The following is a 26,149-nucleotide window of genomic DNA, read 5'->3' as shown; positions in this document are numbered from 1 at the left end:
CCCTCCTTCCCTCCTTCCCTCCTTCCCTCCTTCCTTCCTTTCCCTCCTTCCCTCCTTTCCCTCCTTCCCTCCTTCCTTCCTTCCTTTCCCTCCTTCCCTCCTTCCTTCCTTCCTTTCCCTCCTTCCCTCCTTCCTTCCTTCCTTTCCCTCCTTCCCTCCTTCCCTCCTTCCCTCCTTCCTTTCCCTCCTTCCCTCCTTCCTTCCTTCCTTTCCCTCCTTCCCTCCTTCCTTCCTTCCTTTCCCTCCTTCCCTCCTTCCTTCCTTTCCCTCCTTCCCTCCTTCCTTCCTTTCCCTCCTTCCCTCCTTCCTTTCCCTCCTTCCCTCCTTCCCTCCTTCCCTCCTTCCCTCCTTCCCTCCTTCCCTCCTTCCTTTCCCTCCTTCCCTCCTTCCTTCCTTCCTTTCCCTCCTTCCCTCCTTCCTTCCTTCCTTTCCCTCCTTCCCTCCTTCCCTCCTTCCCTCCTTCCTTTCCCTCCTTCCCTCCTTCCCTCCTTCCCTCCTTCCCTCCTTCCTTCCTTCCTTTCCCTCCTTCCCTCCTTCCTTTCCCTCCTTCCCTCCTTCCTTCCTTTCCCTCCTTCCCTCCTTCCCTCCTTCCCTCCTTCCTTCCTTCCTTTCCCTCCTTCCCTCCTTCCCTCCTTCCCTCCTTCCTTCCTTTCCCTCCTTCCCTCCTTCCCTCCTTCCCTCCTTCCTTCCTTCCTTTCCCTCCTTCCCTCCTTCCCTCCTTCCCTCCTTCCCTCCTTCCCTTCTTTCCCTCATTCTCCTTCAATCTGTACCTCAGTTTTCATATTTCTCTTAAAACACAGAAAAAAATCCAAATCAACCATTTCCCTATTTTAGATGAAATTTCCTGTTTTAACATTTTAGTTACTGGATTTGGAAGAAAAAAAATTGGTGATGGTCATAACAATGGTATGATTTCTCATGCAAAATAGTAAATGTTTCAGAAAGGGAGACAAAGGACTCGTGGGAGAATAAGTAGATGAAATACCGCCACCAAAGGCTACAGATGTGAAAATATGTGTTCAGAGGATGGGAAAGCGGGCAGGGGCCAGAGCAGAAGAGTCTGCGCAGTGTCCACCAATGCCAAGTCATTGGAAGCCCAAAGTGTAACTATCAACATGTTAATTCCCAAGGAACACACATGTTGGTATGCTTTCCACACCAAGGATGCCAAAATTACCCACACTAATGTCTGCAGAGAAATCAAATGCTAAGAATCTCTCCTGATTAGAATACAGATTTATTTATTTCATCTACTTTTGAGCTTAGAAAAATTGCTCATTTGCAGTAAGTATTCAAAATGTCATTGGAATTGTAGAAAAAGAAGATAAATATTTTCTTCCCTTCCCTTTGAAATGTACGCTATTAAAATGTCAGTCTTTTCACAACATCTAAAGTCCTGTGGTGGGGGTGACTATTGATAAACATATACAGAGACATGGTCACATTAATTTTTAAAAAGTCATAGTGACAACTCACTTTATCTGTTCAAAATCATGTGTTTTGACGCAATGTTCCAAATAGAGGAGAAGGAACTTAGTTTCTCAGGAGTTCAAATGACACACAAAAGAATGACAATGATCGAATGGTCCTGATGACAAACACTTTAAAAACAAGGGAGATGGCATGCCTAGATGCACCAAAGGGCGTGGCGCTCTAATCAAGTCAGTGCAGTACACTCAGGAGAGTGAGAAAAACCAGAGACCTCTTCCACTACGAACCACTTGACTACAAAGTCAACTACAAAATCCCAAAGACTGTAAATCAATCAATCTCAATTGGACTTATACATAAATAAGCAGCATAATAAAATAGAATGGGATGATTTAAGTTTTTCTCCTATATAAATGAAGACATCAGAGGGAAAAGATCCAATATTAATGTTTCCTACTTTGAAAAGCTCTTAAATATTCTAAGACAGTGGCAAGCCTACCACAGGTTCCATTCGCAGCTCTGGGCCTAATGAATAAACTTTGTATAAACTGTGCCCTGTGTAGAAGGTGCAGACATGGAGTCACTGGGAGCGTACCTCCCATCCCTGCTTAGCTCACTGAACCAGGAACATCAGTCAGTCCAGAATAAAAGAAAAATTAAGAAGAATGGCTCGGTGAGATGGCTTGCGAGGGCCTCTGTGCTAGCTATAGCCCTAGCCAGAGTAAATACGCACAGAGGAGGAAATGGAGTGTTGTGAGTACATCAAAGGCTGTGTCTGTGGGAACTCAAAGAGTTCCCAATACAAAAGGCTATATCATGGGTTCAAAATGAAGCGTGAATAAGACCACACCTCCTTAGCTCAGGCCTTGGAGCTAATGGCCGACATATTTAAACAAGAGGAGAAACAACAGACAAACAACAAAAAGCGAAGGCCAAAGTTCAAAGAGACGTGTGATGTGAGGATGAAGGCAGCCTGGAGCGGTGGGAACATAAGGAGAAGAAGGCAAGGATCGATGGCCACCTCTGTAAGCTAAGAACAGGACGGCACAGATTCTCCTTCGAGGGAAGGAACTAACGCCGCCAATGCCTTGATTTTGAACTTCTGGCCCCTTGATGGAATAGAGAAGAAGCTTCTGTGATTTGAAGCCCCTCTATCCATGATTAGCCTTCCAGAGAACCTAACACTCAGGACATATATTAAAGCGGCTAAGATGCCAACTCAGAAGTGACACAAAAGCAGCTTTCACCTACTTGAACCGCAGCGTTTAATATCTTTAATCAAAATCACAATAGTAGTATCTACCTGAAGTAGTTGACAATTATTGCAACTAACACAAGTAAAGTACTTAGTACCAAGACTGGCCTACATGGAATACATGTTCATTGCAATGGCGCCGATGGTACTATTATTATTGATATTGATATTATTGATATATATTACTATTCTGATGATGATGATCATGATGAAAACATAAACAGCTGTGGGTATAAATATTTGTGGTACTTATAGTACTAATGCAATATTAAAATAAACAGTGGATGAGTCACACATACAACCTATGTGTGTTAAACTAATAGACAAACACGGAATGATTAAATAGGGAAACTCTGCCCTCTAGTGGCAGAGACTGATGCTCATCAAACACCTATGAGCACATCTGTTTCTCTTGAAGGGTGAGGCATGTGAACTTTTCCAGTAGATGATAGATATGATTGCAGAAGGACCACAAACCTTCACCGTGTTAAGCTATTGACGTTTTATGCTCTGCCTATTGTGGTATTCTGCATGAATTATTTTAATGAAGATGCTTGTGTCATCTCTCTTACAATGCTCACCTCATCTCATTGGAAAAGTTGGGGAAAAGAGAAGAAAAAATGTCTCCCTGAGTTACACCAGAAGCATTATTTGGACCATAATTTGACCCAAATAAAACCCGAATCTTTCTTAAATGTACATATAGAAGAAAGACAATAAACTGCAGCAAAGAAGGTTTTCTGAGTTTACCGCTGGACAGCATCTGAGAAGAGACTGCAAACATCATCAACTATCCCTTTTCTTTGTCCTCAAATATCCTTCCCAGGAAATGCCTTTGCTGTAATGATACCAGGGAAGACACTTCATGGGTGGATTCCATGATGTAATAACAAACAGAATTCATCCTTATGGTATGACCGAGAAATCAACAAAAGAAAAATAGGCAGCTATCAAAAACAGTATTTTTTTTTTTGAAAATTCACCCTAACTAGGAATTGGAGAAATTTGAAGGAAAACAACAGGGCTTTGATTTTCCTAAGTCTGCCTCTTGGCAGGAATTGTGATAGATGCCGCCACCAGGACTAACAGAGTCTGTGAGGCAACACTCTACTCGCGCTCACAGAGGAGCTTTAAAGTTGGGGACTCATTTGACACAGGCTTCCAACTTTAAGGAACTATCTGAAAGAGACGCCTGGCAAATGCAAATTCTTGAAGAATTGTTATCACAATGACTAGACAAGTATATTTATGCTTAATGTGATATTTGTATTTGAATTGCATGATATAATGGAATGTACTCTCTTATGAACATTATCTATATATATGTATATATGTATATGTATATATACACACATATATAAAAATACATGAAAAACCTAAATGGTAATATAAAAAACATTAATACTGAAACATAGCCATAGGATATTGCTAAATAAAAAATAAGTAAAACTTTATATAAAATAAAATCTCACTTTATAAAGTAACAAATTAGCAAAACATTAAGTGGCTATGGCACGAAATAGTCACAGAAGTTATCTCGGATCCTCAAGCTTAACAGATGGTCTTCATTTAAATTTTTTGTCTTAGGGTTCACAATTAGAAAACTATATGGGTATGAAAGTCTTTTAAATAACACGAAACAGTGGCCAGAACTGGGACAATGTCATAGCTAAAATCACAGGACCAGGGCTAGAAAAGCACATTCTGGTAAGTAAGGGGGACTGCCAAGGTCTCATGAAACAAGAGACACTGTCACCCGGCGTGGCATCACTGAAAACCACAGTTCGCCACGGAAAGGTAGCTTGTAAATCTCCCAATTCAAAAACGAGAGGTGAGACAAGACTGAAGACAAGAAACAAATCACACACAATGGGGAGCATGTGAAAGTCCAGCTGCAGAATGATCCAGTTCTGCGACTGGGCCAAGCCCATCTGTGGGATGAGGGAGCCCGTCAAGATTAAAGCAAAGATGTACAAAGTTTAGAAGCAGCACTCTCAAACAAAAGAAACAAAGAAAGCTTGAAAAGTGATTTTTCAAAAACACCTTAAGATCTCTGCGGCAAGCTGAATTAACTATATTTAATAAAGCTGCACAGACTTTGGGACACAAAAGCATATAAGATATGAGGAGTGTTGCCACAAAGTAGAAGGAGCACCAAGAGGCTGTTTAATGTGAGAACATAGTATTGTTGATATTATCATGGTATTTTAAAGATGTAGTGCTTGGAGATTGAAATCAGGTGAGCACCTACCCTTACTGCACATCCTTTCATTGACACTTTAAAAAAAATTGTTTTTGTATGGGAAGATGAACTCTTAACCACAGCGGGATTATAGTAGGATAATTGTGTGATTGTTTTTATTTTTCCTGCCTGCTTTCCTAAATTTTTCATGTTCTTATGGTGAACACATTTTATTTACATACCTAAAAACAAAATTTGGTTGGAGAAAAAAAAAAATAAAGGCACAGACTTGCTTTGGTTAAGAACTTCTCCCCGGGGACTCAAAGGTTAGCTAAGCTGAAGGTCTTCTGTCAACTGGTTTTTATGGTTTTGTTTTTCCAGGGCTGGGACGCTTTCTGTTATCAGCCACGGGTCATTACCCTGGCATCTGAAAGCCCTTATCCAGCCTTTTCCAAGAAGATATGCCAGACCTAGCAAGAGGCACACAGTCAGTCACCTTGACTTCACCAGAAAACAAGTGCAAAATGAAGACGGGGCAGACAGAAAGCCGTTGCTGGCTGTCAGAGCTACTCAGAAAAGGGACAGGACAGGAAAGACCTTCAGGGACAAGGATCAGTGCTTCCCCCAAGTAGGGCTGATGCTGGTGGACAAGACAAGACCAGATGAGATAAAGAAAAATAAATAAATGACAAGATGAAGACTGGTTAGTAAGTGAAGCCAGGTACGGTGGCACATGCCTGCAATTCCAGCACTGGCGAATCCAAGCCAAAAAGACCATACCGTTGAGGGCCGGGCTACACACATGGGACCCCTGTTTCATTACTTTACAAATTGTTTCTTAAAAAGCCACCCCTAGAATTTTAGCCTTTGCTATTTTGAGTGATGTCGAGTGAACTGAGGGGAAAGTTCACAGAGTAGACAAGAGGGAGGCAGAGAGAACAACCAGACACGGGGACCCCGGTCAGGAGTCACACAAGCACATCCCAAGACCACATCGTTTTTGTGCTTTTCCACACACTGGACTTTGGGAGGTTTCTTCACAAATTACTGCACGAGTTTTCACACATCTGTAGTCTTGTTTTTTTTTTAAAAACGTTCCTTCAAAGGGCACCCCAGTCCCTCTTTGTAAGAATTAAAGAGTTTACAAAATACAACATAGAGGGCCAGGAAGTAATCACTCTCAGGGAGGGAAGGGGGAAAGGATGAGGGAATAGAAAAGAAAATGGGGCTAGCAAAGGGGAGGGGCTAGAGAATGGGGTGGGGACTAGGGAAAGGAGAGGGAAGGAAGGGAGGAGACTGGGAGATAAAGAGTATACCCTGCTGCGACAAAGGAAAGGAAGGCAAGATCAAGCCTGCTCTGTTGCATCACGCAAGAGGGAAGAAGCCCATGGTGGTTTCCCAGCGGCCACACCCAGCCTGTTCCAAGGGGCAAACAGGGGATGGCTCTTTAGCTCTGCTGAACTAGTACTGGAGTTAACCACCCTTGTAGGGTTGTTTTGCTTTGCTTGAAACACAGAAGAGGCATGGTTTTTCCTTTCATCACTCACATGGCCTGACATCAAGATTTCTTAACTGCTGGTCGTGTTTCCTGTACGGAATGACTGACAGATGTGGTTTCCGGAGTCGGCCAAGTAGACTTTATGCGCTCTGCACACCTTGTGTTTCAACTCATGATTCAGAGCCCTGCAAACATGTTCTCTATGCCTGGAAGAAAATTGCTTAGCGCTTTACTTGGTGGCATGGGAGTCCCTGCTCCTGACCTCAGATTAAAATACTTTAAGGATTTTTTTTTTCATTCTTTTGCTCTTAACCCAAAATTTCTCCTGGCTTTGTTGCTGTTTTGTTTTTAGTTTGGCTTTTAGAGACAAGGTCTCAATCTGTAGACCAAGCTGGACTTAACCTTTGGACTGCTTCCTGAGTGCTGGGTGAGAGGTATGCGTCACCCACCAACGATGATAAGAATCATTACGTTGTATCTAATCTGTGACTCTGGCTCACACATCCTGCCCCTTTGTCCTCTGCTCTCTGGAGATCCAGATAGCCTATCAGTTGTTTAAATGGAACATCATATGCTTCTTCACACACACTGAATGTTCCTCGCATCCCCATTCTGCCAGTTTTCAGCTCCATTGTTACTTCCTTGGGGAAATGTTTTCCAATCTTTCTGACAAATTCCTTTAAGATAGCCCAATACTCATTCCTTTCTAAATATATAACCTAGTTATACTTCAACTATGTAATTTCTAGCATTTAGCCCAGTTATTTTATGTACGTTTTTTGCTAATTAAATGCCTTCTGTTCCCACCAGTGGACTTCAGGTCCTATGAGAAAAGAAGCTATGTCAGTCTGAGCTCCTTGCATGAGCATGCAGCCCACACTGTATACATTCCACAGAGAGAGGGCGAGTGTCATCACTGTGCAGAGAGAAGGCAGTATGTCTGCAACTGAGAAATTTGGGGACTGCGTCTCCAAGAATGTAGGGACTGACTCAAGGAATCTAAATACAGGCATTATATTTTAAGGTAATTGGTTTCTGTTTTTAAGGCCAAAGAACGAATTTTTCCTTTCTCATCTATAGGTGTCTAGTACAGACTCGCTGTCTGAAGAAAGTAGGAAGGAAGGAATTATGGGAGGAAGGTTTTGCCTGTGACCCAGGGCAAATCACTTCATGCCTGTTCCCCAGCTGAAGGCCACACTAGAGAATTTCCACAATCTGTAATCCAGGGAGTTGTTTGCTCATTTGTTTGTTTTTTACTTCCATGCTCTTCCCACTTTGGATTCTGCCTGATGTCAGAGACCAGCATGTGGTGGCTACATTACTTAGCACCTCAGATGGGTTGTTTTGGTGTGTGTGTGTGTGTGTGTGTGTGTGTGTGTGTGTGTGTGTGTGTGTCTGCAGGAGCCAGAACAAGATACCAGATTCCTTTAGCTGTAGTTCTAGTCAGTACACAGAGTGGTAAGCCATCCGACATGGGTGTCGGGAACAGAACTTAGGATCTCTGCAAGCACAGCAAGGGTTCTTTTCTTCTTCTTCTTCTTCTTCTTCTTCTTCTTCTTCTTCTTCTTCTTCTTCTTCTTCTTTTCTTTCTTTTTTTATTATTAATTTATTCTTGTTACATCTCAATGGTTATCCCATCCCATGTATCCTCCCATTCTTCCCTCCCTCCCCCTTTTCCCCTTATTCCCCTCCCCTATGACTGTTCCTGAGGGGGATTACCTCCCCCTGTATATGTTCATAGGGTATCAAGTCTCTTCTCGGTAACCTGCTGTCCTTCCTCTGAGTGCCACCAGGTCTCCCCCTTCAGGGGACATGGTCAAATGTGAGGCACCAGGGTACGTGAGAAAGTCACATCCCACTCTCCACTCAGGTGTGGAGACTGTTCTGACCATTGACTAGATCTGAATAGGGGTTTAAAGTTTACTGCCTGTATTGTCCTTGGCTGGTGCCTTAGTTTGAGCGGGACCCCTGGGCCCAAATCTGCCTATCATAATGTTCTACTTGTAGGTTTCTAGGACCCTCTGGATCCTTCTACTTGCAGCAAGGGTTCTTAACCACTGAATAATCTTTCCAGTTTTGTGGATCAGATTTGGTGTCATGGTTTGGATCACTTTTTAATGTATTCAAATGACAGTTACCACCAGGTGGCAAGGTCCAGAACAGTTACATCAGAGAGAGCATGTTGGTACCAGCAGAAACGGTGGCAAGTTACTGCAGGATGGCGAGCATGGCAGATGGAGAAGCTCTGCTATAGTCTTGACAGCTGACCCTGAGACATCCAGATCTGCAAATGCAGCGATGGGAAAAAGCAGCCCAGAACAGTTTGTCTCCAAAGCTAACTGCTCTGCTTGCCCAATGCCACTGTCATAGGATTCAAAACTAATGAGAGGAATTTTGAATGGTTTCAATTATTCAGCCAAGTGCTAAATAGAAAAAGTAAAGAAAGGCAAGACCCCTTGCCCACCAATTGTGGGCTAACCTGTAAAATTAACTAGAGGTGTATGTTTTTGTACTGATGTTTTCTCTCCTAGTCCTAGTTCATACTAATATTTTCTACAAACTAGAACTTGAAGCCCACTTCCCTTCCACACCTCTTCATAGACACATACTCTAGCCCAACTAAGTTTTTCAAGCTTCCCTCAGAAATCCTTGAGTTCTTCTAAGACCAGTGCAAGGAATGCTCTTGAAAATAACTTGGGACTATACTCCCCAATGACTTACAGCATTAATTAACACAGCTCATTAATTCATCCATCATTCATTAATGAACACACAGCAGTTCTGTTTTCATCTCATTTCTCTTAGGGCCATTTGTCTGGTTTGCCTCCCGTTGAATCTCCTGAAAAAACTTACTTCAGCCTATAGTATGCTTTGGATAAGACAGCTACATAATTGATCTCTAGTATCATGTAGCTGAAAAGATAAGAGCCCAAACGGAACCCAAGATATTTGCCTGTAGCACCAAGAATCCCCCAGAAACGTTCTGAGGGCACTTTGTATCACTTTTAAGTCCAAAGGTCAAGGTATCTATAGCAACATTAGCACCTGCCCAATTCCTAAATCAGTTCAGTCACAGTGAGCAAAATGGCATAAGAAGACAAATGCCTTCTCTTTGAAGAGAACCAAGTCTATATTTTCCTGCATGATGTCCCTATCAGATAATTGTGTCAAAAATCTGTACTAAGCTACAATTTTGCCTCTTCTCTGACCTTGGGCAATACCAGTTCAGCTTCTATGCCTAGTGGGCATTGTCCTGCACTAAACATTATCCTTAGGAAAGCACATCACATACTACATATTGATAAAGTGACAAACAATAGCCTTTACTGTGTTGCTAGCACCCAGCAATACACAGAAGGCCTGAGGCAAGAGGATGGCTAATTCATAGCCAACCTGGATGGCACAGCAAGTTCAAGCCAGCCTGAGCTATATAATAAGATCCTGTTACAAAAGTGTAAAAGTTAGAGATGCAGCTTAGTGGTAGAGTTCTAGCCTGATGTGCATAAGACTGGGCTCCCTCTCTAGTGCCATGAAAATCAAAACAACTTTGCTGGGTCTTTAAATCATGAGGCAGGTGTACACAGCCTGGGATTACCTCTAAAAATCCCTCACATGAGTCACCTTGTATTGATTAATTTGCATGTGAACTGCTCAGCCCTTAGAGGCTAGGAACCATGTCCAAGGTCTCATGGCTAAACCCAGCTGTGTCTGATGCTAAGGCTGGGCTTCTAACCACACTCCATGCCACTCAGCTGATCTCTTTTTCTTCTCCCCAGAATTATGAAAAGACACTAAAATAAAGGAAGGAAAAAAAAAGGAAAGAAAGAAGGAAGGGAGGGAGGGAAGTGGGTAGGAAGGAGGGAGGGACAGACAGAGAGAAAGAGGTAAGGGGAGGGAGAGTGGAAAAGAAAGGGGATGAATTACCTGATAAGGCCCAAGTCTTCTCCATTCAAATCCACCAGTTTCAAGATTAGCATTTCCCTGTCTGTGTTTGAAGAATACCTGCCAGCAAAATAAAGAAACTTTGTCAGTTTGTATTAGAGACTGACTCTAATCTACAACGAGCAACAGAAGCAGACACAACTAATGAACAGGGCTGAGTGAGAGGCTCAGCGGGTAAAGGCAGCAGCCTGGCAAGCCCAGAGACCTCAATTTGATCTCCAGACCTCACATAAAAGTGAAAGGAAAGAACCAACTCCCAGAAGTTGTCTTCTGACTGCCACATACGTGCTGTGAAATGAGTGCTCTCAACCACACATGCACTCATGCTTGTATGCACATGCACACGCCCACACGCACAGATAATAAATACATTTTAGTGCCTCTTAGTGAACTACGTAATAAAGAGTAGCCTTGCACTGCAGGCAATACCTCATTCCTTGGTTAAATGGGCAGGTGACAATTAAGATCAGTGGTCGGGGCACTAGATGAACTAACTGGAGGTAAAATTCATTTGTATACCATATGTATGATGCTATATAACATGGATATGTCTCTTACAAACAGGATTTACATATGAGACATATCAACTTTCAATAGGCTATCTTCAGAGCGACACAGAGAATGCAAACCACAGTCAGTCAAGACCTGAAACTTCAGAATTCTCCATCTTTTCAAGGGCAATCAGAAGATTATAACTTCTAAAACTAAGTAGCTTTGGAAACTATGCAAATACAAGCTGTCAAGCAGCCAAGTTGGAGCTGACACATCACTGTACATTGCCACAGTACCCACGTAGTCATCTCGTCACTCACAAGCCTGGCTCATTGCTTTAAAAAACAAACAAATAAACCAAAACAAAACAACAACAACAAAAAACCACGGAGCCCTTGTGCCCACTAGCTGTTCCATTTAGTTATGATTGTGATTTATCTGGCTCGTCCTCCCAGATTCTCTCTCACCCTTCCTTGCGCCCATCAGGGAGACTATGATGATGATTCTAGACAATACACAATAAAATAAAGTGGTATAAGCCCTGCTCATTAAATGGTGTGCTTTGTATGTTGACGTCTCCATTCCATCGACAGAGAAACTGAGGCCTCATGGATTGAGATGAGAAGTTCTGAAAGGCAACACGGTCGAAACTAATGGCTCTGATCAGGGCCCACAGTCCAAGCCTCCACATGGCCTCCCACAGACAACAGACTACAGAGATGGTGAAAAGAAAGGGTGTCTGTCTCTACCTTCATTTCTTGTTTCTTCTCACCTGAGATAAACATGTTAAAGTTGTCTTCTTTCATACCTTTCTGAGATCCTATGACCCCCAACAACTGGCCTACTCCGACCTCCAATTTTGTTGCTGTTCCATAAAGAAAATACAGACAGCAACATTAACTTGATGATGCCCCTCACCTTGCTCTCTCAGACTGTGGGTTCTTAAGGTAAGAAGTGGGGCTTCGGTTGATCTGCACATTAGCAACATTTCCTTTGTTGAGAAGGACTTTGCCTGGTTTAAGATTTTCGTGTGCTATCTCGATGCTCTGAAAGTTAAAAAAAAAAAAAAAAGAGTTGTAAGTTTATGGGTCTTTGTAGAGATGATGATCAATACAGACAAAAGAGCTCATTGACCATTCCGTTGTCTCTAATATGCCCCCTTATTGGAGAGTCCCAAGGCCAGTATTGCTCTGGAGAGAAATGGAAATGGCCTTCACGGTTGAAAGAAGGGAAGTTCTGTGGGTCAGGGCACTTCATCTTAGGAGCCACATCCAGAAGGTTTCGTCTCTTGGCCTCTGAAGACTGCTGGGTCAAGAACAATTTTACATGTTAGGTGGCCAAAGAGGGAGACTTGATTCCTACTACTCTGGAACACAGTTTTTCATATGTCATACAAATATCCAACTTCCCCCTCAATTCCATCATCCTCTTTGTTTTCAAACATTTTTAACTGAGAGACATAGTGAATGGAATATTTTTGATCAAAAGTTAATATGTATTTGCTTGCACATTCTAAAACAAAAGATTTTTTAAAAGTTTTATACTATAATGAGAGAAGCATGGGAGAATGGCAAAGTAGAAGGATCCAGAGGGTCCTAGAAACCTAGAATGGGAGAATGGCAAAGTAGAAGGATCCAGAGGGTCCTAGAAACCTAGAAGAAGAATATTATGAGAGGCAGATTTGGGCCCAGGGGTCCTGCTCAAACTATGGCACCAGCCAAGGACAATACAGGCTTGGTAAACTTCAAACCCCTACCCAGATCTAGCCAATGGACAGGTTCTCCACAGTTGAGTGAAGAGTGGCGTATGACTTTCACACGAACTCTGGTGCCTCATATTTGACCATATCTCCTGGATAGGGAGACCTGGTGGCACTCAGACGAAGGATAGCAAGCTACCAAGAAAAGACTTGATACCCTATGAGCATATAAAGGGGGAGGAAGTCCCCCTCAGTCACAGTCATAGGGGAGGGGAGTAAAAGGAAAATGGGAGGGAGGGAGGAATGGGAGGATACACGGGATGGGATAAACCATAGATGTACTATGAATTAATTAATAATAAAAAAATGTTTTATACTATAACTCTACTCTTACTAAGGAATGTAGTATGTATTTCCCAACCTACTTTACTGGGTTCTTTTGTAATTAATATTATACTTATAATTAATTATATTGATTATAAAATATCATTATATAATTATAATTAATATTCCTTATAAGCCATGACATTTATTTCATAAACCTATAACACATTGCTAAACACAGTATAAAAATATTGTTTAAAAATGCCTGCCTTTGTCAGGTGAATCTCTGCATTGGTAATTTGTTTCATGGGGGAAAAATTGAGAAGGGTTAAATCTGGAAAGCAAAGGAATGAAGAAAAACACTGACAAGAATCTCACTTAAGAATATGATAAACTGGAAGACAGAGGAGAGAAGAGAGCACAGGTGTTCATGTCAGGGATGGGAGAGGCACTGGGAGGTGTGGCTCGGACCCCACGGAGAGAGGCATCTACTGTAGATACCTTAGAATAGTAGTCTAATTGGACCCTTTGAGCTTTGAGAAAAATAGAAGGACATAACAGAATTACTTATTGTTACTTGCAATTCCTTAGTGTTTTTTCTCCTCCGGTGACACTGAAGAGGAAAGACTGCGGGCCCCTATAGTTACCAGCTGCATACAAAATGCTTACTGTATCTTTAGATGATGGCATGGAGTTTTGCTGCTCTAGGCAGACTTCTTCTTTTCCAGGCTTAATAGCCCACAGCTCAGGACTAGAAGCAGAGATGAGTTAGGGCCTGGTGTTATAGTACACACTCATATTTCCAGTACATGGGAGGCTGTGGCTGTACAATAGCAAGCCAAGCCAAGACTTCACAGTGACACTCTATTGGAAGAAAGGGAGGCTATGAAGAAGGGAAGAATCTCATACAAGAAAACAATAAGGTGGAAGAGAGGAGAGGTGTGAAGATGCCTAGGTCAGGAATGGGAGAGGGATTGGGAGGTCGAGTGATGAAGGGAACGAGGAAGCAATGTAAGGGGAGAAAGAGCTACAAATGGAGTCCTGAAAAGTGAGTGCTGTGGCTGAATGCCTGTTAACTGCTAACTGCTATTTCTTTGCATCAATAGAAGGCCAATGGCCTTCAGATAACCCTGCCTTTCTTGTTAAGTCTGCACATTAACTCACACAAGTCATGAAGAGCACTATGCTGTTTAGCTTTCAGAATGTAATGTATATTTGCAGACCTGCTGCAAGTGTGCTAGCCACAAGGGGAAAAGAGGTTCTCAGCCTGGATGACAGAGCTTTAATTTACGGCCCTGGCCTTCCTGCATATTGCTTCCTGACCCCACAGCACCTCCATTGCTTCTCTATAGAAGCTCAGCCTCAGGTGACTCTCAGAAGAAGGAGACTGCAGACTCCTCCCACCTTCCCACTGACTGTCATTTCCTGAGGATTGGTGTCTGAACTGTCAAGAGACAAGCCTGCTTCTGGTAACACTGGGCAAGAGGAAGAAAGGTAGGTCCTGACACTGGATTCAGAGCCCACACCTCCAGGGAATTGCTCTGGGTCACATTGAACCCCTTCTGAAACATCTGGGCGAACAGTAAACCACAGCTGCCAGGGTGCTCTGCAACCTACCTTCACGATCCCAGAGGCCATGTACTGAAAGGTTCGATTGCTGAATCCGTGGCTGGCAAGTACAAAGAATGTATCTTGGAAATACCCTGATGGAGCTGAGTGGGTGTGAATGCCACTCAGGATAACGTTGTCTCTTCGATACAGGGAGCCATATTTACTCTGTAGTCTCTTCAGGACCTTGAGAGGAAACAAAACATAGAACTAAGAAGAATCCTATGGAACCTCAGCAGGAAGGAGAGTTCTGAAGAGCTCAAGCACTGGTCAGTCCCACCCACTTCCCTTTTAGCTCGGCCCTCCCTCCAAGCTGCTCACCATAGCAACAAGGGCGATGATGACTGACAGCAGATGCTCACGCTTTGTAGGGCCTTGCAGCATTGGGTAGGTATTTATGTACATTGAGTTATTTAAGATATTCATAACAATGCCAAAAGTAGTCATTAGCGGATACACAACAGTTGATTTTTTGCATGAATTGAAGGAGAGGAAAAACTCCAGGCCCAGGTCTCTCTCACCAGAACTCTTATCTATTTCTCTTTCAAAATCTAGTATTTCTTACAGATCGAAATAGTGTAAGTTTGACCCTCAAAGGTGTTTTATTACAATGAAAGAGAAAGAAAAAAACAATGATGTGCTGCTTTACCACATGGGGATGAATTCTAGGCAGGAAAACATGGCAGAGTAAGGAAAATGGTGGTGTTTAGTAGGGGGCAGAGGTCTTCCTGAAGAGGAGTTGTTTGGCAGCCGTTAGAGAAACTGTTCCTGTTGCATCTAGGAAGAGCATTCCAGACGTGGGGAAGAGACTCTGCAAAGGCCTCACACCCTCAGTTTGCAAGATGAAGAATCCTCTGTTCTCTAACATAGAATGTTCCACTATGGTCTACTCCCAGGAATCCAGTGGAAGACTCATGTAAGAAGAAACCGTCCTGTCAGAACTAACATGCTAGGCACATGCATAAGGAGCCACACCATTCAGGGCTTTTAAACACATAGAAACCCCCACTGCAGTCATACCAGATCAGTACTGCTTTGAGCCACTAGATTTTTTTTTTTATTTCAGTTGTTCAGCAGTAGATACAGTAATCAGTCAGTCAATGAGCACACACATGTATGTGTAAATACACACAGGTACACATGCATCAAGAAAATACAGAAACAAATCAAATGTTGCTGAGTAGCTAATTATGAGTCTGCTTAGTCACCTGCAATCTGACATTTACTAATATTGTTGCCCCTGTATGGCATGTCATTAAAACGACTCCATAGAAGTGTCCACAAAGCAGCCACTAGCAGTACCTCTCATGAGATATTGCTATTCATTTTCAACATACTATTGGTCTAAAGAGGTAGGAGCTTATGGGCTGTGTACTTAGCATGCAGAGATATCAATTTATTCTCTTCTTTAACAACCTCTATCACTCCAATTATGTGGTCAGTAAAGCAAAACAGAAGACCATGTGAAGTACTTTGCCCATTAACTTATCAATGCACTCAGGGTTACCATGTGTTATGGTTGTTTTTAATGTCAATTTGCCACATATTCTAATTACCTGGAGAGATGGCTCAGTGGTTAAGAGCACTTGCTGTTCCCAGCACCCACATGGCTGTTCATAGCTGTCTATGACTCCAGTTCCAGGAGAGCTTATGCCCTCTTATGGCCTCTATAGGTACTGTGCAGATATGGTACATACATGCGGGTGAATATTTCTTCATATAAATAAAATAAATAAATCTTAAAAGGAAGAATTACAAAAATATAGAGAAGAAAAAAGAAGAAAGGAGAAGAAGTAGAAGTGGAAGAGGAAACAATTACCCGAGCAGGGGCCTTGATTGAGGAATTGTCTTAATTTATAAAGGAAACCAAGATCAAATGTGGGAAGAACCTTTGAATAACAGTCAAGACAAGGACAATGTTTCACCTTTCACTCGCATTCCTGAATTAAAGTATCTTCTTGCAGCTGCTACAGATCCATTTGTTGGCCTTAGAACAGGTGTGGTAGTGGATGTAAATGTGTTTGTTTTAATCCCAAGTGTGGGACGTAAACTGCCTCATGAGAAGTCTTGTGATCTTTGTCAGCTGGGCCATATCCTAGAGATGTCTCTCCTGGAGAGAAACGCTCCAGAGAAAACTTGAAAGAAGCTATTGTTGGTCCCTGCTGTTGCTCTTACTTCTGCGGTTCCCACTGCTGAGTTTGCTGTTGCTTTGCTGGACTGATGGGATCCTGATGACAAAGAGTGGAGTCTCCCCAAGGAACTGAGTCTAAAAAGGTCTAACCTTCTTTCTCCCCTACCTAGGGTCGGTGGGTTGGAAGGGAGATAGAGGCATTAAGGAACCCCAAATAGCATAGGTTTAAAAAAAAAATCAAAGCCTACATCGGTGTTTTCAAACTTCCATTATTGACTGAGGACTAGAAGCTCTTCCAGAACCCTACAGGATCTCAGTGACAGATTAGAACTGCTGAGACACCCAGAAACTAGCACCATCTTGGCCTCTCTAGGATAAGACAGCCAGCCACTGTGGGACTGAGTACTCCTACTGCTGAGGCTCCCAGCCTCAAGGGCCCAGTGATCACCAGGTTGTCAGCCTCCCAGCTGTGAGACAATTATGATGATGATGATGATGATGATGATGATGATGATGTGATAAGATACATATTTTATCCTATCATTCCGTTCCTCTAGAAAACCCTTACTCATATACCATATTCACATACTGACATGTTATAACTAGCATCCCTCTGACCAAATAGCCTTTGGCTCCATCCATACAAGCAAGTTCTTGTGTCTCTTTTGATCAACTTCAACTCTAACCCCGAGGCCTCATCCCTCCCACACATTCCCCTAGACAATAATTATCACACTCACTGAGAAGGAAAAAAAAGCCTATAAGATGGGAAGATGATCAATGACTAACCCTCATGGGGCTGAATTAAAGTCAAAGGCCAACGTCCTAATAATTCTCCACTAGGACAGGAAGGTGGGAGAAGACAAAGACTAGAAGCCACATTTAAGGCTCCCCCACTCCGTTCATTTTATCCTCAATAAACTCTAACTTTGAATTTTAGAAATAAGTACATTTCTTTATGCTGTGTCAGGAATCTAATTCTTTTTTTTTTTTTTTTGGTTGTTTTGTTTTGTTTTTCGAGACAGGGTTTCTCTGTGTTAGCCTTGGCTGTCCTGGACTCGCTTTGTAGACCAGGTTGGCCTTGAACTCAAGTGATTCAACTGCCTCTGCCTCCTGAGTGCTGGGATTCAACGTGTGCACCATGACACCCAGACCAAGAAAGACAGGAATTATGCATCTTGCGTTTTAGAACAATGGCCAGCTTACAGATATCTCAAACCACAGCCTCTGCTAGAGATTTAAGAGGAAAGAAATTAAATACTGACAGCCTGCAAATAGCCATTATAGATAGTCGTGTCCTACTTTCAAGAAAGGAAGGTTGCGTTTGCTCAGAACAAAGCAGTTGCGGTCCTTGTATATTGCTTACTTCTTTATCTTCCCTTTCTGTTCCATTCTGCTGCTAAGACTCTTTGGAACATGATCCAGGGAGTGAGAAAAGCATTCTCGCCTTTCCTGTCCCGCCTCATAACTTATAGGTTGTCCCTATCTTTATCCCATGCTGGCAATGTCATCAGTCTTAGAGCTGAGATAGAGACTTGACCAAAAACCATGCTTCATAAGTATACTTAATGCATGTCCTTAACTGTTTTTATTTTTCTTCTACCTTTCTTTGGATTGACTTGTGAAACTAAGTGAGTTAATATAAAGGACTTACCCCTAGGCCTCAGATTGCGAGGGGGAGTAAAAATAGAAAGAGGTGGTTAAACCAAGGCCACTATTGACCTAGAAGCATCTAGAATATGACCCATCAAGCTCTCTGGGCTTCTGTCTTCATCTCCAGTGTCTGCCTTTTGCTCATGACTCTGCCACTGCCAATCATCTTTGAGTCCTCGGAAAAGCAGTGTGGTGCGGTGCTAATGAGCATCCTGTGGCACCAGGATGCCTACGTTTGGATCCTAGTGACCAGTTAGTGCTCTGAGCTGTCTGACCAGTGTGAGTAAATGAGAATACATGTAAGAGTAAGTGGGGCACAGCAAGTGTTAGTTCACAAGCAGATCCACTAGCCTGCCTCCAGGTTGCTTAGCAACCTCTGGTGTCATCACCTGCCACCAGGTGTGGGCCAGACACACTTCAGCTCTGCATCAGATATAAAAGGACCAACCTTTCTAGGGCACCCCTTCTCTCTCTCCCCCTCTCCCTTTTTATAATAAACTTCTTCCCTTATATTAAATATGTTGTGGTAGATTTCTTAATGATAATAATAAGCTTTCAGGGAACATTTGCATTCATCCCAATGATGAGAAATCAGCATAACTGAATACAAGTTTGGAACGGAATGCTTAGATTGCAATAAAGGGAATCTACCTGTATAATTGTTTGTGAGGCTCTCAAGCACTTACTCTGAAAATAGGAGATACTCATTAGATGAGAAGGCTAGAGTTCAGAGTTTCCCATTGTGGGTGCTCACAGAGTCCTTTTCCAGCCTCCGATTGCATCACTCACCTCCAGTCTGAGTCGTTGGGAAATCATGCATATTTCCACGGTCACAAATGCCACTCGATTTGACCCATCTGAGTCCATCACAATGAAAGCACGGCTATACAGCCTGGTGAGGAGACCTTGTGCATTCTGGTCACTTTTGCCATAGCCCATCTAAAAAGAGAGAAAGGCACTGAACTTCTCCAGGAGCCGGGCACCATCAGGCCAGAGGAGTTTGCTCAAGGACACAAAGACAAAAGAAAATGCATGACTCTGTGGCTCAGTGAGATTTGTGTGTGTGTGTGTGTATGTGTGTGTGTGTATGTGTGTGTGTGTATGTGTGTGTGTTCCAAAAATGTAAAGTAGCCAAAACCATAATACCATAATAGATCCTTTTGTATTTGTGCAGAAAAAGAGAAAGAAGTACAAATCAGGCAGGCAGGCCTTCTTTGTGAGGAGCGAGCAGGTGGCTGAAGTCTAAGCGCACTTTCCAAGTCTTTGATGAGCTTTTCTTCTAAGCTATCACAAGGAAGGCACTGTTTCTCCTTCCTCTGCTGTCAGTCAACTTCTCATCATTCTCCACACTAAGCCAAAGAAGATCATGCACTCCTACTCCACCATCCTTTTCTCACCATCTCAAGTAAACAAACCAACACAACCAAAATCATTAAATTAAAACTACACTCTGATCTTTCAATGGCCACCTCTACTCTTTGCCTTCCCACCCATGAGAGTGTTCATTTAGGGTTGAGGGTCACTCTTCAGAACACACATCTGGGTGTAATAAAAAAAAAAGTACTTGCTAGAAGGGAGCAAATTCCAGCAGACAACTGCTTGCTCCCATTTTCTAAGCAAGCAGAAAATTTCACTACTGGTATGGTGGCAGCCAACAGGCTGTCTCTGACTCAGAGCAAAACCTTGACTCATAAAATGAATTAATTAATTAATAAAACAAGCAAAACAAAGTCTATTCTTGTCTGTATTTTACAAGTAGATTTACGGGTTAAATTCTTCAGAGATTTTTCTAGTTTTTTTTTTCTTTTTTTAACCACAAAACTATCAAACAGAGAAGGTCAGAGTGTACAGAAGCACCCACAAAAAGCGATCAGTGGACATTTAAAAAAAAAAAACTTGAACCTAAATTTTAAAATATGTTTTCCTTATAGGATAATACTCTTACTGCTGGGCAGCAGAAAGGTCAATAAAAAAGCTAGAAACAGTGATTATGTAAGAATCTGGAATGAAGGATTGCCATACAACAACAGTACTTGTTTCATGCCCTCCTCAAGGAGCCCAGCTGTCTACCTACCAAATTGATATCTGATACTTGTCCTGTGCAGTCAGCTCGCCCAGCACCAATGTAGTAGCCACTGAAGTTCTGAAATGGAGGACGGTCTGGAGTATGTGTAATTGTAGAAGATTGGGTGGTAGCCGTGGGGTCCTGGGTGCTTGAAAACCAATGATTTCCTGAATCTAAAAACAGAACAGAACATTTGAGGAACAACATGCTATTCCACTTCCTTCCTGGCATCGGTTGGAAGACACAGTTTCAAGCTCCGAAGGAAAACTTTTTAATATTGTCTCTCATCTTTCGCTTTGTTTGGTTTGAATTGGTTCATTTATTTCTTAAGACAGAGTCTCGTTATGTAACTCAAGCTGGCTTGGAACTGGAAGATCTTTGTTTTTATATGCTGGGATTGTAGGTGTATGCCACCACACCTAATGTTATGCCTTTGCTGACATACAAAGTAGAAAACGAGAAAACGAAGCCTGTTTGAAGTCATAAATCAAAACACAGTCTTGCTCTCTGACTAGTGGTGTTTCAAAATAATAAGCAAGGCCTCTGCGGGACACTTTTCATGTTCAGCTTCTCCTTGCCACCATTTCCTTGTCACCTCATCCACTTCACTTCCCCTATCTTCCTACCCTAGGCAAGCAGAACCACGTAGAGCTTACGGCCACTCAGATCCAAAGCCCAGCCCCTAAGATGGACTTGCTTTTCCGATGCTCTCCTCTCCACTAAACCCTGCCCATCGCTCCCCTCAGAGCTGATCCATCTCCATTACTCCCCCATGTAGCCCCCAGCTGTCATTGTCATTTCCCTGCTTTGGTCCTCAACTTCAATTTGATTATCCTAATTATATATATATATATATATATATATATATATATATATATATATATATATATATATATATATCATACCAACTCTATCTACACACATATTTATTTATAATATACAAACATATAAATGTCAGGGGACGGAAAATGATATAGAGATTAAAAATCAAGTGACAGACACAAACATCTCGGTTTGAAATCTAATTCTGCCAGTTACCAGAAAAACAGATCACCTAAGCTAATTCTCTCTTTCCCATCATAAGAAGAAGAGGTTAACGTGCTTCCTAGTGTAGTCTTAAGCTGTAACTTTGTGACTACGCATTAGACAGTTAGAACAGTGCTCCTACGGAGCTTTGGCTTTCCTTCCAGTTGGCCATTTTACATATGCATTTGCTTGCTTGCTTTGCTACCATCAGACAGTAGCCAGAGTCGTGGACACATCAAAGGTCAGTGCCACAGGCCTTGGTGGCCAGAGAGACTTAAAGAAGGAGGTGGACAGCTGACCTCTTCTGAGATTCCAGAACTTGGGAATTGAAGCTTTATAGATCAACAACTCCAGTTATAACCGGCCTGACTGCAATGAACACATGATTAAGAGACTCTTGTGCCCCTCCCCATGGCTCTTAGCTATTGAAACAAAGGGCCCCAAAACACTGGAGTTGCCCCCAAATTTTCATGCTTTAAAGACAAAATGGGTGGGAATGTGGTGCTAGCCAGGGCTGGAGCAGGAGCTCATCTCCTGGAAAAAGAGATCATATAATTGTGCCAACTTTTTCTTCTGTTTTTATTATATTTCCTTTTACATATACATTTATATTATTACACATAAATAAAATAAACTACATACAGCAAGAAGAACTACAGAACAATCAAGAATTATATAAATGTTAATTCATAGTGATTTGGCTATTTTTATTTGGCAAACTTGAAGAAAACATCTTTCCTATCTTGGTGCATCTAAAATTCTGAATGAAAATCATTATCTATCATATCTCATCTCTATTGATTAAAACATCTATCTAGACCCAAAAACAAAAATAAAAAAAACCATCTTAAGCCCTAAACAACTAAGCCAATTCTGCCAACTTGTCAAAGCACCTTGCAGGAAAGACTGAAACTGAGACCAAAATGGGGAAAAGGATCACATTTTGGCCAGGTGGTAAAGGAAACCAAGCAGTTACGCGTACCACGTGCCCTCTATTTAAAACTAAACCTCATGTGAGAAGGACTTGGGGGTGGAGGGAGGGTCACTGACCCTTTATTCCTCTCCCCGTAGTGGCCATATTGAATATAAATATTTTTATGTTTTTCACTATGGCTTTGTCTCTTTAACTGGCCCATTAAGGATAAATAGCCAGCATAGCTTGATGGCATTTCCAGGGCCCAGGCTTGGCCCCTCACAACTCTGCTAATATAAGCTCCCCAAGCTTTATAAATAAGAACCCAGAAGCTTGGAGAAGTGACTGAACTAAGACTTCATGGAGAACAGGAAAGCTAGGAGGATACATGTATCTGTCTGTTATCTGGCTATTTGTGGGCAAATGTAACTGTGATTTAAAAAACAAAATGCTGCTATCGTTGCAGAAAACACAAATCGTACCTTGGGGAGGCAGCCACCGTCTCAGGCTGTTCACAGGCAGCCAAAGCAGGAAGACACCATTTCTAATCTCGGTGCTGACCAACAATCTAGGCACATCCTACAGTCTGAGAATGACATCCTGAGGAGGCCGAGATGCTTACCTTTGTGGTTTTCGATGGTTCCACTAGTAACGAACAAGAGGGTGAGTAGGGCCACTGTGATGACTGTCATTATTACCAGAAGGAAAATGAGGAATGCTTCCAGGGTGGAGAAGGTGCGCTTTGCCATTTCTACTAAGACAAAACCAAAATGGAGGGAGAAACACAGGAGGAAAAGGAACTACAGGAGCACAGGTGCATGCCGCTTCACCCTGCCCAAGACTAAACGATCATAGCTCTTGCATTTCAGTAGACTACGCCAAGGATGGCGCGCAGAGAACACACTTATCTCTGACCCCATGTCCCAAGTCCTTAGAAAACAAGGCCAATAAACACAAGCGATTGGTATGAAAAGTGTAGATATGGTTTCCAAGTCTTTCTTGGGGCAATGATTCTGCTGACAGCCACTGCTATGACTCAACACTGGCGCATGAAGTAAGACCCATTTGCATTCCTTGGCTATACCACATTGCTTTTGCTTATAGCAATGGTATTGCTTGTGGGCTTTATACACGGGTCTGGCAGGGAGGGGGTGCTTCCATGGGGTGATGGATACATGACACACTGCTTATACTTTGCAGGAGGCTAGCTGGCTTAGAGCTGTCCTCTTTGTTTATGGACCAAGTACAATTATCTTGACCAGGGGCTTGATGGCTCAGTGGTTAAGAGTATTGACTGCTCTTCCAGAAGACCCAGGTTGGATTATCAGCATCCAAGTGGAGGCTTGCAACCACCTGTAACTCCAATCCCAGAGGATCTGATACCCTTTTTTGGTTCCTGTAGGCACTAGGCATGCAAATTATGGACATATATACATAAATGCAAAATACCCATACATCTAAAATAAAATAATTTAAGCTATATATTTATTTATGGAGACCCTCATAGACACCTATTTGCCTTTGCCTCCTAAATGCTTGAATTAGAGGAGTGTACTACCATACCCAGCTAAATTTAATAATGATAGTACTGACAAAAGATCATGTTTTTTTGAAATATTTTTCTGGTCTGGATGGAGGTGAGAGTCACTGTATTACTGTTCAAACTTTGTTGTCACCTTCACTTACTGCCTGAGGCAGAGAAGGAGACTCGTAGCTCAAGCCAGGAATCAAAAAGGAAATCTTTCTTTTGGTATCAGAAAGATGTCATATAGCTTGCAACTCCTGTGTTCCACATAAGCACTTCTTTACCATTTTCTTTAAAGTATTTCAGAAGGATTTATCATCATTCAACATGATGTCAGCAGTTAGGATCCTCTACAAAAGCAGTTCTCAACCTGTGAGCCACAGCCCCTGGTGGTAGTGGTGGTGGTGGTGGTGGTGGTGGTGGTGGTGGTGGTGGTGGTGGTGGTGTCAAACAAATGACCATTTCACAGGGGTCCCCTAAGACCATTGGCAAACACAGATGCTGAGGTCCATGCAAAAGGAGCAGCAAAACTGCTCTAGAACTCATGGAATGCGGCCCACAGGTTAGCAAACCCATGATTGGTGTGTCTTGGCGCACAGGTTAGCAAACTCACAAATTCTCGGCGAGGCTTAACTCTGAGAACTGCATGTCCTGAGGATTTCATGCTGTTATGGAGCATAGCTCTGCTTGTTACCTATGTGGTCCTTATAATCCCCTTAACATGTGAATTGTATGAGTACTATAAAGGGGACTTCCAGCCTCTCACTGGGCAGTATCATTGGCATACGCAATAAAATGCTTTATCTCTTTCAGGCATTGCTGCTGGAGCAGATTAATGATTTAACCACCACCTTTGAAAACAATCTATAGATGTAGATTGTTAACAATGATCATTACCCTTAGAAAGAATTTGGAAAAATAGATTGTTCAACAAGGTTAAGTAAAGATGTTTTTGTTAGTGGCTCTGATATAGAAAGCCTTATGAAAAAATAGATTGTTTAGCAAAGTGAGGTAAAGATGTTTTTGCTATTAGCCCTGATGCAGGAAATCTTAGTGGACAGATGAAGTAGAGAGAAAGTACCCTCTTATTAAAGCTGGGGAGTTTTGGGTCTTGGCCAAGCAAGAACAATGGCCCATAGCACTATTGGCTGACGTGACTCTTTCAAGCTGAGCTGGTGACTAAGATAACAATTGATTTCCTTATTCTATTTTTCTGTCCTCGGGTTCCTGATATGATTTAATAAAACATATTAATGAGTAGAGGAGCACCTTTAGGAATTAAAGTAGAAATGGCTGAGTGTTTTTATATAGTTTAGATTTGTGATTCTTTTTAAGATATTTATAAGATTATTTCTTAAGATAATTGACTTGTTCTTTGTAACTGCAAGTTGCAGCCTGCCATTAAAGTAAAGCTGAAAAATTATCTTGCTTACTTTATACTCTGTTAATGTGTAACAAATTGCTTAGGTACAAATGTGTGTGGGCTCTTGGAAAAACTTGTTATTCATCTTTGTTTCTCACCCATAATATGTAAAACATTTGATCATGTGAAGGTATTGGGAATATGATTTTCTTACATATATCCATTGTAATCATTTATGTATAGAAAAATAGAAGGTAAACACATTGTGACTTTTGTACTGCCTGAAAGATTTTGTTGGGGCATATAAACTCTGGGAGAAAAAATAAAAGAAGAAGCTTGTTAGAACCTACCTGCTGGAGTCTGTCTTACTTCATCGTCAAGCATAAGTGTGTGTGTGTTACTTTTCTCTCCTTCTTTCCCTTTCTTTTTTAGGTGCTTGCCATCATGACTGGAATCCCCTATTAGGGGCCATCAGCCCTAGCCCCCGCTAGGATCCATCAGCTCTAGCCCCTGCTAGGAGCCGTCAGCCCTAGCCTTCACTTGCCACCATCAGTGGAAACTATTGCCAGTAACTATCAGTTCCGGCCTGGAAGGTTGCCTTCAGAGAAAGTCTACAGAGTCACCAGCCAGCCAACCACAGGATTCACACCCCACCTCAGGTTTCCCCAGTATCTGATGCGGAAGCTGGACTTTGATACACAGACGATTCATAACAGTAGCAATCACAGTTACAAAGTACCAACAGAAAATAATTTAAGGTGGGGGATCACCACAATAGAGGAACTATACTAAAGGATTAGGAAGGTTGAGAACCACTGTTCTACAATATAACAAGAAGGAAAATAGCCTGGTGTTTTAAAACCGAATTCTGAAGTCTAGTTACAAAGTTGAAATCTCTTACCTTTTCCTTATAAGGAAGTCTCAGGAAAATTTCAGATATTCTACCTCAGATATACGGTAATCATTTTAGTACCAGTGCTGTAGAATTCCACAAAATGAGGCTCTGTGTTGTCTGTATTGCTTCTCTTGTCCCTAGAGATGC

At 42.1% G+C, this 26,149-nt stretch overlaps 1 protein-coding gene across 5 annotated transcripts in view; it reads right to left on the bottom strand.

Moving 5' to 3' along the window:
• Positions 1-26,149, bottom strand: part of ASAH2 (N-acylsphingosine amidohydrolase 2) — a 113,079-nt gene that overhangs the window by 39,842 nt on the left and 47,088 nt on the right. For all 5 annotated transcript variants that reach the window (XM_084758003.1, XM_084758005.1, XM_084758007.1 and 2 more), the window contains exons 3-9: positions 26,009-26,139; positions 22,842-22,970; positions 20,290-20,453; positions 19,005-19,154; positions 14,441-14,617; positions 11,719-11,846; positions 10,291-10,368 (exon numbers count right to left, since the gene is read on the bottom strand). In XM_084758003.1, the coding sequence (XP_084614129.1) occupies positions 10,291-10,368; positions 11,719-11,846; positions 14,441-14,617; positions 19,005-19,154; positions 20,290-20,453; positions 22,842-22,968 (824 nt within the window). In that variant the 5' untranslated portion in view covers positions 22,969-22,970; positions 26,009-26,139. The remainder of the gene's footprint in view (positions 1-10,290; positions 10,369-11,718; positions 11,847-14,440; positions 14,618-19,004; positions 19,155-20,289; positions 20,454-22,841; positions 22,971-26,008; positions 26,140-26,149) is intronic.

This window comes from Acomys minous, assembly GCF_964271855.1.
Source record: "Acomys minous genome assembly, chromosome: 2".
NCBI classification, from domain to species: domain Eukaryota; kingdom Metazoa; phylum Chordata; class Mammalia; order Rodentia; family Muridae; genus Acomys; species Acomys minous.
The sequence above is the reverse complement of the archived record's forward strand: the minus strand, read 5'-3'. Positions and strand labels throughout refer to the sequence as shown.